Source organism: Mesoplodon densirostris, chromosome 14 (genome assembly GCF_025265405.1).
Source record: "Mesoplodon densirostris isolate mMesDen1 chromosome 14, mMesDen1 primary haplotype, whole genome shotgun sequence".
Classification (NCBI taxonomy): Eukaryota; Metazoa; Chordata; class Mammalia; order Artiodactyla; family Ziphiidae; genus Mesoplodon; species Mesoplodon densirostris.
In genome coordinates, this window is record NC_082674.1 from 18,591,166 (window position 1) to 18,611,264 (window position 20,099).

Below are 20,099 nucleotides of genomic sequence, written 5' to 3' on the forward strand. Positions count from 1 at the left end.
GGCGCAAAAACCAGCCCCGGCCGCAGTTGCTTTACATTTGCAAGGGAGGCCATCTGAGCTGATCTTTCCGCAAAAATGTTTCCAAGGTATAGACTTTGAGGTTGGAACGGGGAATAGCAAACATACTTCCAGAATACTATAGGAAGCTGGGTTCTACCAGAGATGATGGCTACCACACAGATGTTTCATATCAGAAAAATAATTATGGAAGAAGATAGGGCCCAGATGGACCTGAGAGCAGGGGCCAGAGCCAGAGCGACACTGGCGTGAGCCCTGGAACACATCCATGCTGGAGAACCAGCAAGAGAAGAGGCCAGTGAACAACACAACAACCAGAAAAAGCATTGGTACAGAAACTGAAGGGAAGAGTTTCAAGTAGGAAGGAGGAGGAAGTTGGTGTCAGGGATCAGAGCCTGGGGAAATGCTACTGGGCTTGGCAATAGGAGATGACTGTCCATTTAAGGGGGGTGATTTCACTGAAGAGCAGGGGTGGGAAGAGTTAAACAGTGAAAGCTGAGGGGTAACAGGAGTGGGTACCAGGTGTCCTGAATCCCATGGAGGGGGTGACCACAAAAGGTGGAGGGGGCACAGGGAAGGTAGATGGATGCTGGAATGACAGGTAAAGTGGTCGAACAAGGATTTTTCAGTTCCTGTGATGGAAAGCCAAGGGGAAGGGGCTGATCAGAGGGAGAGAGAGGGGACGTGAAGGGTGGGAGTGCATTGCTGGCTTTGGAGAAGGGTGGAGACGTCCGTCTGTGCTGCCCTGGTCTGAGACTGAAGAACTGGCCCCATTGGAGACAGCCAAGACCTCACTGGCAGGGGCTGGTGGGACATATCAGTGGTGGGTTAGGGTCTGGGGGTCTGAGGGAGTGGGAGAGATGACGGAAGGACCAGTGGATCTGGCTCCCCAACCCCAGCGTGCTGTCGGGGTCAGAGCAGGAGGCCCACTTGGGCTGGACACGATGGGAGAAGGAGAAGCCATGGCTGGTACTCCTGTGACCAGGGATTCTAAGTGTAACCCCAAAAGGGGTTACACAACCCCAAAAGGGTAGTGTGGGCACGGGCTTGATAGGACTACGCGCATTTATGGAGTTGCCAACCCCAGCAGGGGTGGCCTGGGAACATTCCAGCCATCACAGAGCATTTCTGAGGGTCTTAGGATAGAACAGGCCTCGGTTAGCACCCCAAGCCTGGCAGGCTCTAACTGTCATTGAAGTTCTCTGGGCCTTCTTACTCTCTCCTGTAAAATGAAGGTGAGAACACAGATTTCCTCAGGGAAAGAAATCACATCCTGCCCATGCCTGGCATGTAGAGGGCACTCAATAAACGTGAGCCATAAGGATGGGGGCAAGCTGGGCAGTCCCACCTCATCTGTGCCTGAATCCATTTATGGCTGGGGTTTGTTGGGTCCTCATGGTGATTCAGTAAGAGAAAGAGGGCACAGGAAGTGCTTGGTTTCAACTTGAAGTATTTGCCTGGGATCGCAGGGCCAGGTTAGAGGCTGACCACCGGCCTCTGCAGTGCTGTCTTCCACCCCAGCACATGGTGTCGCTCGCCACACTGCCCCCTGGGGTGGAGACCTGCTTTCTCTGCTCCCTGACCCCTCCTCCCATCGCATCCTCTGCCCCCACCCAGCTCCTGACAGGAACACTTGCCCTCCAGAGACATCATCATATTCCATAATATGATTGGAATCTGAATATATATTTAAAATGACAAGTTTGAAATTAAAATTTAAATAAAGAATTACTTTTCTGTAAGTTGCTCCGAAAGCAGTAATTTAGCAGCAAATTGAAAGAGAAAGGTAAGCACTGGTCGTTTAAACCATCGTGCAGCTTCCAGAATGCGAGCCGAAGTGTCTCAATTTAACACATCGTTGGTTAGTATTATTAGAAATGTCATCGGGCTCTAGAGCGCATTATGGCGCTGCTCCGAAGGGAGTGCTGGGGGCGCGGCCTGGGTTCAGGGGGCCAGAGTGGGCAGCCTGTTTAATGAGGGCAGGAGGGGCTCAGGAGAGCCTCCCCCAGCCCCAAGTGGGGATTTAACTGCGATTATTTTCTTGTTTGTAGTTCGATAGCAATCATGAAATGAGACCTGAGAGACCCATAAATGTCATTTGCTCTTCCCAGAGGTCACAGACTTACAGCTTTGGTGTCTGTCAACACATTTTTCTGACCCCTAGAACCTACGCTGGGAACAGGAGTCCAAGAAGACGGTGTCACCTGTCTGGCTCCCATGAGCCACATGAGCAGGACCAAACAGTCTGTCCCAATCAGGACCTGCCCAGCAGCCTCAGCCCCTAGGTTCCCCACATTGGGGCACAGGGGTCTGAGAACTTGAATGTCAAGACTGTCCTTACCCCCACCAGAGTGAGGTCCATAGACTGCATCACCTGGTAGGCCTGTTAAGGAGCCACATTTTGGGGTCTCCGTCCAGACCTACTGAATCAGAAGCTCTGAAGGTGGGGTCTTGAAGCCTGAATTCTTAACACCCTGCCCCCCGGAATCTTCTTATGTGCACTCACACAAGTCAGAGGGCCCCTGCCATAGAGGTGGTCAATGCTCTACCTGTGTGATCTTGGAAGCCATGCTCTCATGGATAACCTGCAAGTCCTAGAAAGCCAGACATCTAGGTATAAATCTCGGAGCTGTAATCTAAAAACCTCAGACACCAAAATATCTCTCCCTTACTCCCAGCCTGAATTTCCACCATTACAACACCATTCCTTTAAGTAAGAAATGCTTTCCTGGGCTTTCACCTTTGTAGGGTGAGGGCCCCTGGGAAGTTCCCAACACCCCAGTCTGAATAAGTTTACCAAAAACTGGCCTCTGTCAGTCCCCACAGTTGGACCTGAGCACCATGAAGCCCCTAAGTGCCTTGTAGTAAGAGGGATGCTGAAAAGGAAGTGAAACATCCACTCTTTTCAGGGAGCAGGCTGCCCAGTTATGCTCAGTCCTGGAGTTGGCAGCCTCCAGGAGCTGATTCCCAGGGCAACCCAGGGTTTGGTGGTCAGACATGCCTGGGCTTTCATGTGTGCTGGGAGCCCTGTGGGAACCTGCAAGAGGAGCCCTGAGAATGCTTCAGAGTAAGAAGAAAAAGGAAATGAGAGCGTTCACCACGGATGCTGGGCCCAGGACACCAGAGTCAGCATCATCCTCGTGCTCCCAAATCCGTGTGCCTCTGCTACCAGCCTCTGCAGAGCGCGGACTCGGAGCTGTGCTGGCTTCCCCACACTGCCCGACCCCCAGACCGAAACCTCACCCCTGTGTGTCTGAGCGGGCGGGCACACGCCTGTGCTCCAGCCACAAGGGAAGCTGGCAGAGTACGTGTTCTGGCTTCCACCTCAAGATGGGGGCAAGATGGGGGTGTTCAAAAGGTGCCAGGCAGTCAGGAAAAACATTGCCAGAGGTCCACTGCAGGGCTCGGGCCATATCAGCAGTCCCTCGGCAGAAGGGGCTCTCAGAATCCAGAGCCAGGTGTTGTGGGGATATCTCACCAAAGCATGTCTTTCCCAAATTAGGTGGGAATCACGGGAAGTGGCGAGATAAAAAAATCAGGCTGCAGGTGAAGCTCAGAGTGTAGTCAGCTCCAGGCTTCCCACTACTGTCCTCCCTGCTGCTTCTCTTTTCATCACAGGCCATTTCCCAACCCCCCACCGGGCTGGGGTGTGCCTTGGTGTCCAGTGGTACTTCTGGCCCAGAGTGAGCATGGGAGTATTGTCTGATCGATTAAAGCGAGGTGAGGGCTGGGGGACTCTGGGCTCCCTTGGGAGAAGGGGCTCACTGCGGTGAGGGAAAGGGCAGCTGTACTCAGGAATGCTCAGCAGATGGCAGTCCCTGCTAACACTGTCACACCACATGAGTGACAAGAGTGTCAAGACTTGCAGGTTCCAATCTGTGGAGGCAGGTTCATGGGCAGGAGAAGGACTTGGATGCTGGCACTGTCATCTGTCACTCCCCCGAGAGGAGGCCCACGCGAGCCCCGGAAGTGGACCCTGCAGCCTGGCTCTGTCCACTGTATCTAGGCTGCAAATGCACCAGCTGCTGTGGGGCCCTTTGGTGGCAACCTTGGCCAGAGCCGTCTGCCTTGTTGAACCCTGCCCAGCTTTTGTGGTCCAACGTCAGCTCTCCCTAACTTCCAGGCTCCATTGATTCACTCTCTTCTGACATCCTTGGGTGAACAGTGGAAGAAGCTGAGTTCTGGTTTTTCCACCAGCCCCATCGAGGCAGGAGTCAACCTCAGCATCCCACATCTCTGACTATGCTCAGGCACTGGGCGAGGGGTCAGCAGATTGGGGCATTAGGCCTCCAGGCAGCCTCCAGCAGTATTCAGGGCAATGGTGTTGGGGGTCCCAGCACACGAGGCCTCCACGATCTGGAAACGTCATCTCCCCGGTGAGAGGAACACATTGTATCAGGCTTCCCAGGTGCACTAAGCGATTCCGCATCTCTGTTCTGTTACTCCCATCATGCCCTCTCCTGAAGTGTAGGCCATGCATTCATGCACTCGTGAACCAACAGTGATGGACACTCCTACTGTTGGCCAACACTGTAACTCAGAGACCTCGCCTTCCCTGGGCACCTACACCAGGCCGGCAGGAGCTGGGTCAGGTCCTGCCGTGCGGGTCCCTGCCATCATGGAGCCCACCCACCAGTAGAGGTCAGTACCGGCCCTGAAAGTCAGTGTTCCGAGGCTGTGATCCTCATGTGTGCAGGGCAAGGGGTGAGAACAAGCGAGGCGTGGCAAGGCCCCGGGGAGTCCCATCCCCTCATCTTTCGAATTTCCCTGACCACCTGGGATGCTGCTGGCCTATATGGCACCCTTGTGCAAAGTAGAAAAAAGGGCTCCCTTTGGATGGACAAATTAGCAAAAGCAGCCCTTCCAGGCTGTCACAGCTTCACGGGTGCACAGGCATCTTCGCACCGTGCACCACCTGCGGCCCCGCATGCCAACTCCTAAGTGGAGCAGGGTCCCCAGTGCCGCTCTGTAGGCGACGTGTAACTGGCTCTCCCCACGCTGATAGAGCACAACCCAGGGGCCTCGGGGGGCTTGTCGCAGGTGGAGCTTCCCAGCCCCCCAGCCAGCAGGCGCTTCAGCCCATGGCGCCCCTCACAGAGAGCTTCATCCATAAAGGATCGGGGTCCTTAGTGTTCTTCAGCCGTTGAAAGAAGCAGGATGCTGTCAGCCGCCATAAAAATGTGACCTTTGAAAATTTTCAAGAGCTTGGGGTTTAAAAGCTGCTGCGTTAATGATGCATCCCATTAGCATCTCATTAAAGGGAAGCAGAGAGAAGCCTGCTTGGGCCGATGATGGGCAGATAGGGCCGCTTGGAGGTGCCGGGCGGGAGGAGGGCTCTCTTCGGCTGCCTCTCTGTGCCGAGGGCCGTCATGTCACTGGAGCAGAAGCAAGGCCAGAACACTGGGGAAAGGCCAGATGTCTTCGTGGCTTCAGTGATGTCCTCTGTGATGGCAGTGGGAGGGGGCGAGGGGAGGCTCCCTCAGCCCTGCCCTCCTCCCCGCCGGCCCAGGCTGTTCTCCTGGTTGGTGTCTGTACATTCTTGAGTTGGCAGCCCCCTGAAACTCGGGGAGGCCTAGCATTTGGGCTGGGGTGGGTGGCCTGGAGAGCCTTTGGTGGAATTGTGGACCTCTGGGGACCCTGAACCAAGGTGGAAAGGCTTAGTAGGAGCCAAGTTCAAAGCTGGAGGCATGGGCTTCCCTGGTGGCGCAGTGGTTGAGAGTCCATCTGCCGATGCAGGGGACGCGGGTTCGTGCCCCGGTCCGGGAAGATCCTACGTGTCGCGGAGCGGCTGGGCCCGTGAGCCATGGCCGCTGAGCCTGCACATGCGGAGCCTGTGCTCCGCAACGGGAGAGGCCACAGCAGTGAGAGGCCCGCATACTGCAAAAAAAAAAAAACTAAAAAAAACCAACTGGAGGCGTAAACCCACACACGGTCCCCTAGAAGCCTCCAGAACCTGGGAACCTTGAGTTTACCTTGGGCCTGGAACCCGTTTGCAGGAGAACAGGGCTCTGGTCAGGCCGAGCTGACTCACATCACCAGCTGCAACATTCCTCACCACCTGGGCGTCCAGGCGCCTCGGCGAAGCGCACAACCCGTGTCCATGTTTTTTCTGGAGGGAGTGAAGGAGGGAATGTTCATTTCTTTTTTTCAATACAATGAATAAACAGTCCTGAACTGCAAGTTGCTCATAGCTTCAGAAGTTGCTAGTGCCAAATAGAATGAGTCCTTATTTATCTTTCCTAATGAAAAAAAAAATAGGCTGTTTTCCTTCTCACAGCAGAACCTCTTTCTTGTACATAAGAACTCGCTTGTCATAGTCATGAAAGACACAGGCAGACAGCAGGCCTGTTGTAGCCACAGCTCAATCACCCCGGAGCCCTGGGCCCGCCCCAGTACCCCCTGGGCCCCCTGCACCCCCAGCTTCCTTCTGGCGTGTGACTCATAGCTGGGAGAAGCCCCTCGAGGGCGGGGCTGAGTCTCAGTGACTGCCCGTCCCCAGCCCAGGGGGCCCAGTTTGGGTAGGGCCGGCCACAGAGCAGGGGCCCAGTTTACTGAAGAGCAAACCCCCTGACCAGCAAAGGCGCAAGTGAGCGAGCTGGCAGGAGTGCTTTAGAATCAAGGGCCTGAGGAAAAGCGTGCAGTTTTTCAAGTTCAGAAACTCCCTCAACTTTAGGGCAAAACCCCGAACGCCTGAAGTTTTAGAGTCTGATTACCTGCTCCCAAGCAGGAGACCCCGACCACCCCTTCTGGTGGCAGCGGCGGCTCTAAGGACCAGGCCCAGGGCCTCCAAGTTCACGGAGCCCTTCCCCACCCTGTCAGGTTACCAGGCCTGGATGCTGATTCAGCCAGGACAAAGGGCAACTGCAGGAGGACCCAGAAAACCAAACCTGCCTCTGGCCTGGGAGGCCTCCGGGAATTCCAGGCCGCAGAGAGGGGGCTGCAGCACCCCCTACTAGCAGAAGGGATAAGGAGGCCGGGGTCTCCCCATTCAAACTTCACCCCAAAACAGGGCCCCGAATGGGACATCACACTGGCTTCTTTCCCCCGGATGCCTCTTATTGTGGGAAAAGCAACCTCTGCACCTCTGACCCACCAGCTCCCCAAGGGCCTGGGAATACAGAGGGGGCTGCAGGCAGGGCACCCTGGAAAGCTGTCTATTTAGAGAACGCTGTACAAGCCACGCTTTTGTTTCCTAAGTTCCCTAAGACTGTTGGTGAGTGTGGCTAAATCCCCAGCCTCCCCGCCTACCCTGTCTCATCTGTCCCACAGACGGAAGCAGGGCAGAGGCCTCTGATAAGGAAGCTTGTCCGCAGAATTGTTCTTTCCTCAGGAGATTGACTCTTTTCCTTTGTTTCCTGCGCTGTTCACAGAAGCGAAGCGTCTGAAATGCAGGCCGGAGATAAAGTACAGCCTAATGCAATTAGCTCAGCACAGCTTATGATCCTAATAGGATGCGCTCCTGCTTCTCCCAGCAGGCCCTGATGCAGGCACTGTTTGTCATCTGCGTAAGGCATCAAAGCCCCAGTAAGTCCATACCCCCTCCCGCCTGCCAGTGCTCTCCAGCCAGCCTGGTAAGGAGAATCCCGCTGCTCAGAGATGTCCAGAAAGGGGCGCTGCCCCCCACCAGCTAGGCCACTGACTTAGCTTCCAACAGGAGGCAAGAGCACTGTGGCCTCACCTGAGAGAGGCCTGCAGATGACCCTGGAGGCTCCTTTGCTCTTCTGTGACTGTCCCCAAACCTGGTTGGGCTCTGGCTACACTCCTGCAAGCTGTGGTCACTGCTCCTGGAACCATCTCTCTTGAGACTCTCACCCCCTCACATCCCAGTTATCCCAGTACCAGGCCCTCCAATGTGTTTCGGGGATTTTTTTTTTTTTTTGCTTATTATAAATATTATAAAGTTATAAATAATGGTAATGGCCACAGTAGAAAATTTGGCAAATACAGAGAAGTATAGACAAAAAGAATAAAAGTTTCCCTTAATCCCTTCACCCAAGAATGACAACCCTGCTAATATTTTGGGATTTTTCCTTTCTACACATATTATTTTACATGATAAGTTTATATGCGTGTCATTTTATGTCCTGCTTTTCTCATTTAACATTATAGCGTAAGCATTTTGCCACCTCATTAGGAATTCTTAGTAAACATGATTTTTTTTCTTTAAACAAGTCTTAATCTCCAAAGACTTTTTTTTTTTAATTTATTTATTTTACTTTTGGCTGCATTGGGTCTTCGTTGCTGCGCGCAGGTTTTTCTCTAGTTGCGGTGAGCGGGGGTTACTCTTCTTTGCGGTACGTGGGCTTCTCACTGCGGTGGCTTCCCGTGTTGCAGAGCATGGGCTCTAGGCACACAGGATCAGTAGTTGTGGCGCACGGGCTTAGTTGCTCCACGTGATGTGGGATCTTCCCAGACCAGGGCTCGAACCCGTGTCCCCTGCATTGGCAGGCGGATTCTTAACCACTGTGCCACCAGGGAAGCCCAGTAAACATGATTTTTATTGCCTATATAATATTCCATGGTAAGGTGGTAGCTCAGGGAGACCAGTGCTGTCCTAATGTTTGTTTTCGCCCTGAGGTTTGTTTTCTCATTGAATATCTAAATGAGCAAGTGAGATCCTGGAGCAGAGAGCCTGCCTGCTTCCTGCAGGGAGGAGCCGAAGGTCCCAGTGAAGATGCTCCCTGCCTTCCAGCCCCGCAGCAGGACCTGCGCTGTCCTCCCAGGGGCCCCAGTCCACCCCCTCCCACGCCTCCTCTGTGGAGTGGGAAGTCTGGGGCCTCGGAGGCTGGTGTGGAAGCAGGATGGGGCCCGACAGTAATGCTTTGGAGAGCCGTCGTCTCACATGTCAAAGGGCTGGGCACATGGTGGTACTGGGCCTGGGCTGAGTATACAGTTGGTGCTCAACACATGCCCGCGCATATTGTTGCAGCTTATTAATGACCCAAGGACTGGGGGGATGTCATTTCTCATAGCACAGAGTGCTCGTTCCATTTTGATGGCTCAGGTAGAGTGGGTGGTGGAGGAGGCACCGGGTTAGGTTGGGTGTCCCTGGAGGCAGGATTCTAGCCGAGGCCACGGCTGCTGCTGCTGCACCAAAACGCCCTGCAATTCTCCCGTGGTACTGGGTGCAGGGCCAGGTCTCTGCCTCTGGCCCCGTGGCTCAGGCAGCAGGAGTACAGCGGGGGATGGGCGCCAGGGCAGGACCGTGGCCAGGCTGTGCTCACCCTCCTGCTCTGCTTCTCCCCAGGCCCCCGGCATCTCCAAAGCAGACAATCAGTCCCAGGGACTCACGACCAGCATCCGGTGGGGGCAGACGCCCATCAATCAGTCCACGCCTTGGGACACTGATGAGCCGCCCTCCAAACAGATGAGGGAGAGCGACAATCCAGGTGTGTACTACAGGGCAGACAGAGCCACCTACACTGGGAGCTGGAGGGGAGGGGGAGAAGCGTCTGAGACCTCCTCGGTGCCCCAGCTGCTCAGCAGGTCCTGACCCACGGCCTGCAGCAGCCCAGAACTCAGGCTGCACTGGGGGCAGGGGGACGGGGGTGGGGCAGTGGGGCGTGACTGTGTGTCATTCCCTGGGCAGTAGCTGTGTCTCTACCCCTTTCTCAAGAAAATAGTGGGAAGGACAGGGAGTGAGAGTGACATCATAGGAGTGACTCTGAATCTGCTTCGAGTTATTTTGAATAGTTAGTCATTCCTAAACCTCAGTACTCTGATTCATAAATTTCCAAAATCACCCGTTCCAGTGAGGTCTTGCCTTGCCAACAGTTACATAAGAACTGAGAAGCTCCCCCGCCCCGGGGACTGGGGGTTTACCACCTTCTACAGCACCGGAGGCCTTCTTACACGGCTCTGACCATAACAAAAACCCTCCCTGCTATCTCCCTTGGATCCCAGACCTCCCCTTGGGATACATAGAACACGTGGGCTTGGCCATCCACACCACAGCCCTACAGATAACTGAAGACCCCTGCTCATCCCCTCTCCAAGTCTTCTGCAGGACGAACACCCCAAGACTTCAGCCATACCCTCAGGCCCATGGCTTCCAGTCCCTTTACCTTCTTGGGAATTGTTCCTCTTCCTGCATCCGTCAGTGCCCAGAACCCAAAACAAACAACCCACGAGTGGTCTGCAGCACCTCCTTCATTCAGCCCCTCTACCTTGATCACTGCAGCCTCCCATCACTTCTGCTCTGCTGGTAGCCACATCGCATGCTGTCTCAACAGTAAGACCCCAAGACTGTCAAGGTGGCTACTCTGACCCCTGTCCATCTCCTCACAATCTGGCTTAAGCAGCTGGGTGTGGGGACCCAAGGGCAAGACCTTGTCAATATCTTCCTGTATGACTCAGCATCTTTTAGATGCCTGCTTTTATTACTGACCTTTACCCAACCTTCCCAATATGATGTCTCCTGCAGACTTGGTCATATGTCTTCCATATTGTCATCCAGATCATTGATAAAAAATGGTGAGCGTATCACTAGAGACCTCCCTTTACGTCTCCAGCATCCTCTGGGCCATTCCCTGGCTCACGAATCAATCACCTCTGTGGCCCTACCTCTCTCTATGTTCACCTCAGAGCTCTCTGAGAGCTCGCCAGCTGTACTCTGAAGTTCTAATGCATTTTTCCAGGCTCCCTGGCCAATCCTGCAGAGGACTGAGCTTCAGATGGCATGCCTTGTGCTTAAGACACCAGGCTAGCTCACACTGATGCCACCTCCTATTCTTCAGGCTTGGGGACAATCCCCCTTAGCAGCCAGTTCTATAATTTTGCTGGCACTGCTTCACGGACATTTGTAGGCTTCTAGTTTTCTCCAGCCTCTCTCATAATCGAAACCAAAACTATCTGTGGCACGTTTATTACGTGCCTTGTTCTGTGTGTCATCTCACTGCTCACAGCAACACTACGAAGTTGGCATTATTGTCCCACTGCAGATGAGGAAACTACTCGGGGAAGGCTTTGCCCTAAGGGCCCTCAGCTAGTGAGGGCACACCCGGGACTAAAATGCCAAGCCAAGCCTGGCTGTCCACCACCATGCCAAGTGGCTCCCCCTTTGGACAACTCCTCAGAGACACCCCACCATCTTGGCTCCTACCCTGCCTCGAAATTGTACTTCTGTGAGAGAGCTCCAGGCCCCACCTTCTAGCCTCTGGAGCTGGTGGCCCTGAGTACCCCTTGGTTCCCACTCTCCTTCCTCAGACTCTGCCCCTGCTCCAGGCATCATGACAACCAAGGTGGCCTTCAGAAGACAGAGTCCTAGACCCAGACTTATTCATCAGAGGTGACCCAGATTGACCTTCCCGGTCACAGCATCTTCCAGCTTCACTCACAAGCCCACTTGGGTCACCTCCATGTCAGCTGAGCTCAGAGGGCCATGCTCTGCCTGATCTGGGCACAGCTGGCTTTGCATCTTAAACTGGGGTCTCAGGAGGTGTGACTGACCCCTTTGTTCAGCCAATATGGACTTCTCTTGTCTCTCCCAGGGCTGGCCATGCAGAGGTTGCTTAGGACAAACCCTGGCCCCCAGCAAGGCCGTGAGAGCAGCTCCGGCCCGCCACCCCCCCACTGCCCCCACCCCTGGCTCTCCCTTCCTGCCCCACAGAACCTTTGCAGGGCTCCAGGCTCTGGCCCTCTCCTTTTGCCCAGCAAACACCTACTATCTTCACAATCCAGATTTCTCCCCACCTTTCTCAGACAGCGCTCCTCCAGAAAGGAAGGAAAAACACCCACATCTATGGAACATGTAACGCATGCCAGACATTCTGCTAATTTGGGGAGTTTTTGTCAAATACATCTTCATCATTCAGTTCTTCCCGGGAGACCTATGAGGTGGGTGTTGCTAGTTCCATTTGACAGATAGAAAGAATGAGTCTCAAAGATGATAAGCGACCTGCCTAAGGCTCTTAGGAAGTAAGTGGCAGAGCCAGATGTGAAACCAGGTCTCTTGGAAGGTCTCCACTTTCTCCTCTGTACTTTGCTGCTTCTCAGCCTCTCCCTGGCAGGTTATGCTCCCCGCTCTGAGACCCCACAGCCATGTTTATCTACTCCTAAAGCACTTATTTTGTGCCACTGTAACCACGGATTCTTAGTCCGTGAGCTCCCGGACGCAGGCCTCTTGTTCACCTCTGTGACGCCGGCACTCGGCCCAGGGCCGGGGGCAGTCGGTGTTCGTTGAGTGAAGATGTAACTGGCAGGTGACATTTCTTCCATCTCCCTTGCAGGCACAGGGCCGTGGGTGACCACGGTGGCCGCCGGGAGCCAGTCTGCCCTGATCGCACACTCCTACGGAGTGGCCCAGCCTCCCACCTTCAGCCCGGCTGTGAACGTCCAGGCGCCGGTCATTGGGGTGACCCCTTCGCTGCCTCCCCACGTGGGGCCCCAGCTCCCGCTGATGCCAGGCCACTACTCACTCCCACAGCCGCCCTCTCAGCCACTGAGCAGCGTGGTGGTCAACATGCCCGCCCAGGCCCTGTATGCCAGCCCGCAGCCCCTGGCTGTTTCCACGCTGCCCGGCGTCGGGCAGGTGGCCCGCCCAGGACCCACCACTGTGGGCAATGGCCACATGGCAGGGCCCCTGCTGCCTCCACCACCGCCGGCCCAGCCGTCTGCCACTCTCCCCAGCGGTGCCCCTACCACCAATGGGCCCCCCACGTCAGACTCGGCCCACGGGCTGCAGATGCTACGGACCATTGGCGTGGGGAAGTATGAGTTCACCGACCCCGGGCACCCCAAAGGTAAGTCCTGCTGCCCACACGCTCCTGCGTGCCCGCACCTGTGCCTCCCTGTATGGTCACTGCCACGGCGCGGACAGGAGTCTGGTTCCTGGCTTCCGTGCTGTCCAGCAGTCTCTCACTGGTTTCATCCAGGCTCCCTGCCAAGGGCAGCCTGGCCTCAGACCAAGGAGGCGGAGGGGAAGGTGGAGGGCAGGACAAGGAAGGCGGGGAAACGTGAGTGCGTAGGAGGCGGAGGGGAGGGAAGAGCCTGCAAAGTCCAGGGCCTTCCGCCTTCAGCCCGAGCCCTGGGCCATTCTCCCCTCTGACCCAAGGCCAGGCCATGTGCAGAATGGACAGGCATCCTCGGGTCCTCTTAGGGCTCCCTTAAAACAGTCCCTTTGGGGGCCTTCTCCATTTCCACTCACGAGGACAGTCAGAACATGAACTGTCTGTGCTCCCCGTCCCCACTCCGGAAAACATCTACTGCCGTGCCGTCGGGTGAGAGCAGCTCAGGGGCATGAGGTGAGGCCCAGGAGCCACGCCCAGACCATCCTGAGCCAGCTAAATGTTGGCTCTGTGAGGTCCCATGGGTGGCTCTATGAGGCCCCAAGAAAGAGCACCTCCAGCCTTGGCCTTCATTTAACCCCTCTTCGCCGAGCCCAGGGCAGTTGTCATTCAGGGGAGCTCCAAGGCAGATATTCGAGAACAGAGCCAGGGGAGGGAGGACACCAGGATGTGGTTTTAGTCTGGGCGCCGGCCGGAGGGTCAGTGCAAAGGGCGTCAGCAAACCAGCCTCACTCCTGACGACTGTCTAAGGGACCTGGCCAGCTGGAATGAGGAAGGGAGTGGGAGGGCTGGGGGCCGCAGCTGAGGCTGGTGGGGCTTATCTGCCCCAGGCTTGTCTATCCCCTCCAGGTCCAGTCAGCCGGGCCTCTCCTCCTGCTGACTGGAGAGGGGGGCCAGCGAGCCCTGGATCTGGGTGCGGGCAAGAGGATACTTAACGGGTGGTCTGCCCTGCTGGGCATCCAGGCCTCCTTTGAAAGGGGAGTAGATGGTCTAGGAGGTGTGGATCTCGGGCGTGACTTCTCAGCCTCCCTACTTACAACCACTTGAGATGGCAGAGTTGGGGGGTGGGGACACCTGCAAAGCAGAGTCTTAGCAGAGCAAGGACTCCAGCCAGCCATGCTCGTCCAGCCTGCTCTCTATCTTTATCCCTTTGAGCAACTTCCAGGCCTTGTCAAGCGTCCCAGCACCACCAAAGCCATGTCTAGGTCTCTGTCGGGTTTAATTCCCAATCTGGTTGTGCCCCTGACTGCCTTTGTTTTGGAAATCAACACTAGTTTTAAATGACAAAATTATAGAAAATTACATCTACATTTTGGTAAACTCTTGCTTTAAGATCTTTTTTTTTTAATTGACTAAATTGATTTTTTTTGTTTGTTTGAATTGTTTTGGCTAGGCTCCCTCTCCCTTTAAACAAAAACCCACTCCCAGTTTATATGCCGCCAACTCTGACACACTAGGCACTAGGTGTCCCGCCTGCTCCTAAGGCTGTGCCAAAGCCTGGGGCACGGGGTGGGCCTCCCTCTCCCCATCCCATCCCAGGGGGCCTCCTAGGACTGAGCAAAGGTCTTGCTTACTTGCCAATGTCAGGCATGCACCTAGGAAAAGGAGTTGTTCTGTGTAAAAAGGTAACTGGCCCAGCCGGGGCTGCTGCCTGGTTTAGGGCTTAGCACAGAGCTGGGATCCACCTCCTGGAAGCTGCCAGGCGTCGGCACATCTGATTGCTGTTAAGCATCTGGGTCCCTAAGATCAAGAAGATATAGGTGGTAGAGGCAGGTCCCTGCTGCGCCCCTGTTGGCGCTGGGCCTGCAGGCCCTTACAGAGCCGCACCTGTAACATCATCAGACGGCGTGAACCATCCTCTATCGCAGGCCTGAGCCCACACACAGGAGGGGTGTAAAGAGGGGGCCCCTGGTGGGGTGTGCTCTTCCAGCCCCTATGGTGTATATTCAGCACCAGGTGAGGGCCAGGGATGGTGTGGACCTAGAAAGTGTTCACAGCCCCGCCTTCCGGTGACCTAGCTAGATTCCCCCAGCTCCAGCCGGTGACCCAGTGACCCATCCATCATGCTGATTTTCATAGGTTTCCGGTGAGCTGGTTGTTTCCCCCGAAATTACATTGAACTTGCTTCTCTACTTATGGCCCTCATCAGCTGATTTATCCCCTTATATTTACGGTGAAGAAAGACAATGAAGCATGCACACACAAATGCCTCCCAACTCAAGCCTGAGTGGGTTTTTTCTTTTTTTTTTTTTTTTTAGGTAATTTCTCCTTTCATTTCTAATCTTAAAAGCCTTTATTGCTAAAGCTATAATTTGTCTGTCAGATCTAATGTCAAACAACTGCATATTTTTTAAAATAAGAAACCTGAATTTTGAAACCAAACCTTTGAAACTTGCTATGTGAGACTCATCTTCCTGACAAGACCACGTGGGTTTGGATTTGGGTCACTTTTAATTTTGCCCCTAGGGATTTTACATCTCCGAGGCCCAATTGATTTCACACTCCTAAATGACTGGCAGCTGGCTCCGATGGGAACCAGGAGGCCCTGCATGAGAGCATCAACACTAGTCAGAGCTCTACTTAAAAAAAAAAAGAACTTTCCTTTTCTCCTGTTCTCTGTTTGAAAGCTTGCCCAGCATTATAATAAGATCCACCATAGAACTCCTTGAGATCTAGCTCATTAAAGTCCCGTGATTTTTCGTACTATTGTTTGACATGACAACCTGGCCTCTCGCGGGGCTGAGTAATTATGAAGAGATCCCCTCCATGAAGAAAAGGTCTTGCCAGCCAGAAGGATGGGCCCCTGGTATTTTTAGACTTCATTAGTGCCCTGATTTTAAACTTCACATTTTGTTTCTTGTAATTATCTTCCCATTGACTGAGCTGAAATTTCAGTTGGGGCTCTGTTAGTCTGCCTTACCAAGAAAGGGCGCTGGGGCTTTCATTTAAAACTTAACCAGTTGAAAAATAAAGGTGGTGTGGAAATGCTTTTTGATTTGCAATAGGTCAAGCAATTGTCTCTCACCTTTGACTAGAGAAGCCGGCTTGCATGCAGCTCGCTGTAATGAGTGTTATTTCAATACAATGAGCACATACAGATTTTTCTTAAGAAACTTACAAGATAAACCTTTCTTTCTTGAAGAACAGTTTGGGGGTGTGGGAGGAATCTGTAGGATTTCCTTTCTTTTTTTTTTTTTAGATTATATGTTGAAAGCTGATTAAAATAGATTTTATGTGTACAAAGTGATAAGAGGGGAACAAAGATTTAGTTCCGCTTGAATCCTGTTACAAAATACCTGAGCCGTTGGTCTTGTTGCGTTGGAACCCCTGAGCTAATCCACGGGCGGAGTTGGTGGCCAGCGTCAGACCTCGTGAGCCATCGAAGTCCAGTGTCACTGCACTGGTACCACATGAGCCCAGCTGTGTGTGTCACAGCAGAGGTGCAGGCTGTTGATGTCATTCTTTCTAGCCCCTACCTTCTTCCACAAAGGCTTTTTGGTGGCCAGGAGGGTGGCCAGAGACCCTCTCAAGCCCCAGACACTAGGCCTAGTGGTGAGCTGCAGAAAGGCTATTATATTTTCACCTGCATGTCAGGGAGAGAGAAGCCAGGATGCACCTGCTCCCTCTTGCTTCAGGACCGAAAAGCAAAGTCCAAGTTGACCAGAAGTGAAGAGGCTTGTCTCTTTTGACTTTAGATTTCACAGGCCCAGGGTGAGGGACCACGAGGATTCTCAGGGCTGGGGAGTCATGCAGTGGGGTGTGTGTAGCCCCTCCCAGTGGGTTTTGCATTTCCTCCTATCCCACCCTTGCCCCTGGACCTCCACCCTGCGGAACTCTGTCTGTCCTCACGCCACCTTCTGCTTGGACAGCAGCTGCCCTGGCCTCCACAAGTGGTAAAGACGGGATCTGGTAAAGATACTTTGAGACAGAGTGAACAGCTGTGTGACTGGGGCAAGTCTTCTGACCTCGCTGAGCCTTCCTTTCATCACCTTGAAAATGTGATGACAGTACCACCATCATCGGGCATAGAGGAGCATTGAATGAGATCGTGGGCTTGACCGTACATGGCACTATACCCACTTGACATCAAAGCAGTTATTCCTGCCAACACAAGCCCCAGGTCCGGGGAGTTCAGCAGAGAGAGAAGCTGGTGGAGGGGCAGAAAGCAGGGGCCCCTCCCCAGTGCAGAGGAGATGGAAGAAGCCCAAGTTTGTTCACAGGGCTGGCAGCCACTGGTCAAGCTGCTTAATGCGAATGCCTTGTCCCCATCCCTAAAAGGGAGTGGGATGAGTCACCTTCCTGGCTGGGGGATTCAGGACTGCTCCCCACCAGCCCTGGCACCCAGCACAGATCTCACCTCTCCCTGCACCAGCTCTGACATGCCAGGGCACACTGCTCCCTCAATAAACATTCTGGAAGAAGCTGGGGATGCATGATAACGCTGTTTGCCCACACCTGGTTCGCCCAGAGACACAAAATGTCCAAACTGAAATCATCTTGCCACAGAGCTCTCCCTGTGTCTCTGTCTCAGAAATGACACCATGAATCCAGGCAGGAGTCCAGAGTCAAAGCCTGTGGTTGTCCTCATGCCCGTATGCAGTGAGTCTGGAAACACCTTTGCTTCTGCCTCCCTGGATTGTCCTCTCCTTTCCATCCCCACCCCACGCCTCCTTTCAGGCTGCCATCATTCCAGGCCTGCATCACCAGACCTACAGTACAACCCCTCCCATCCAGAGTCCGTGATGCAGCCAGAGTGATCTTTCCAAAACACAGGTTTGGTCCGGTCACTCCCTGGTGAATGACTCCAACAGCCCCACTGCTCTCAGGACAGAGCCCAGCCCTTGACATGGCGCTTCAGGATCCGGTTCCTGCCTGCCACCCCACTTCAGCTCTTACCCTTCTGCTTGCAGGCTGCCCTGTAGCCACTCCACAGCCTGGGTTCTCTCCTGTCCAGCTGTGTTCTGGGCCTTGGCTGAGCGCCTGCAATAAAGTCTGGCCCATTCTCCCAACTAGACTGCGAACCCCTGGGTTGCGGGCAGGCACAGACTCCATCCCATTCCACCCCCCAGTATCCAAGCCAGTGCCTGGCACTAAAGGATGCTCAAGAAGAGTTTGGGAATGAAGGCACAGGGCACTGGGCTGGGAATTATCCCGCGAGGTTCCGTGACTTCTCTCCAGCCACCTCCTCCCTTTGTGTGGTGAAAGCAGGTTAGTACTTGAGGGTCCGGGCATATAGAGAAGTCCGTGTGAGACTTCATTCTGCAGCTTCATGGTCACCCCCGCAATACCTGTCCCATGCTTCTGGGAACAGAAGTCCATCTATTTCGAAGTTCCTCCTGTAGCCAAGCACCTCCACCAAAATACTTACCCCTGAGCATATGGGATCTAAAACTCTGCTTCAGTTTCCTCATCTATATCAAGGGGATAACAATAGAATCTGCTTCTTACTGTTGTGAGGATTAAGCGAGTTATTGGACATAAAGCCCTTAGAAGAATGCCTAGTACTTTGTAATTACTATAAAAGTATTTGCTATGATTATTTGCATTCCTGGTACCAGAACCATCTTTCAGTGTCCATGGCCCTTTAGGGGCCCAGGGTAATGTGAAAAAGCCAAAAACCAGTTTGCCTTCCAGAGTCTTAGGAGATTGCGTTAACCTCATGATGTTCGAAATACCTAGTTCCCGGAGGTCCACTTTGTACAAAAGAAAATTGCCTTCTCTCATCACAACATTTTACAATCCTCCACCATCACCATCACAGCCAGAAGGAACCAGCCCATTGCTGGGAACTTCCCCCTAATTCCAGGAGCTATTTGTCTGGGGAGGGCTCCTCCTAACTACCCACAGGGGCTCTCAGCATCCTTTGACATTCAGCTTGATATTGGGGTGCCAAGGATATTGCAGGGGTCCTCCTCCATGGCCATATCCATAGATGGGACAAATAGAATTAGGTCACTCATGCAGACCAACCAACCAAGGCTGCAGGTGAAGAGGGGGTTAGGAGCATGTGGCTGGAAGCATGGAAAGGGGCCAGGAGCCCAGGTTCTGCACCAGACTGCTTGGGTAGAATTGAAACTCCACTACCCACTAACCCAATGAACTTGGCTAGAAACCTGGTATCGCTAAGCCTCTAAGTTATCCGTAACATAGAGATAATAATAGTGCCATCTTCTTAGATGTGCTTTAAGGATTTAATAATGTATGCAAAGTCTTAACACAGTGCCTGGCACATAGTGTGCTCACCATAATGTTAGCTATTGTTATTACTACCATTACTGTAAATTCTAAAGAATCCTGGATCCTGGGGTTTGGGCGGGTGGTGAATACTGTCTGAAGCCTCTGTGGCTCAGGATCTCTGTTATTTTTAAAGCAACATTGTTCAAAATAATCTCCCAGATCTGGCTGACATAACACTCAACACAGATCTGGAACCAAACCCTCAGTCCCACCATCACCCTAACTTTCCCCTTTCCAGCCCCCAAGCCAACACACACACTCTCCCCCAGGAAATAGGTGTCCCAGAGCCTATGGAATTTGAAAGTCCATCTACACGAGGTCTTCCCTCCTCGCGTGGATGGTCCCTGCCCCCAGCCTGCCTTGGAAGGCTCTCCTTCCCTTCACAGGGCTCTGTCCTCGAGGGGTTTGTTCATCATTAATTGGAGGGTTATCCAGGGCTTAACGGTTTTGTTAACAGATCATTTGACAATGAATGAACCAGGCAAGCGGAAAGATGCAGCAAAGCGGCTAGACCACCCAGAGATCGTGTCATGCCTGGAGCAGGAAGTGGCCCGTGAGCCCCAGCCTGTGTATGTCCCTCTCCGGACCCCACTGCTCAACAGGGCTCAGGCAGAGAGAGGCTCCCTGTCCCCTCTCCCCACTGAACTGGGCGGGGCACAGGGGCTTTCAGCCCCAAATCTCCGCTGAGCAACTTCCAGGTCAGAAATCCCACTCCGGCCCTAACTGTCTGACAGGCAGGGCCAGAGGAGTCCAGATGCTGACTGCAATGAGGGGGCTCTTCAAATGGGAGCAAAGGGAGGGAACATTTCCTTTCCAGAGGTTTCAGGAAATGGTGCTGACCCACAGCAGGAAGCCAGCAGCCCTGGTCCCAAGCCCTGTGTTCTCTCAGGAGTGGTGGCCCAAGCAGACACCAGCAGGGATGACCACGAAGTTCTAGACCACTGACAGTCAGAAGCCACTGACCGGCTTGAGCCATGTTACCGCCCTCCGTGCTGCACCACCAGGCGTTTACTGAGCAACTGATGTGTAGTATTAGGCACTTACTGTGTGCAGAGTCCA

At 53.8% G+C, this 20,099-nt stretch overlaps 1 protein-coding gene across 2 annotated transcripts in view; it reads left to right on the forward strand.

Moving 5' to 3' along the window:
- KLHL29 (kelch like family member 29) overlaps positions 1-20,099 on the forward strand; it is a 312,110-nt gene that overhangs the window by 235,193 nt on the left and 56,818 nt on the right. For both annotated transcript variants that reach the window (XM_060117757.1, XM_060117756.1), the window contains 2 exons: positions 9,266-9,407; positions 12,246-12,758. In XM_060117757.1, the coding sequence (XP_059973740.1) occupies positions 9,266-9,407; positions 12,246-12,758 (655 nt within the window). The remainder of the gene's footprint in view (positions 1-9,265; positions 9,408-12,245; positions 12,759-20,099) is intronic.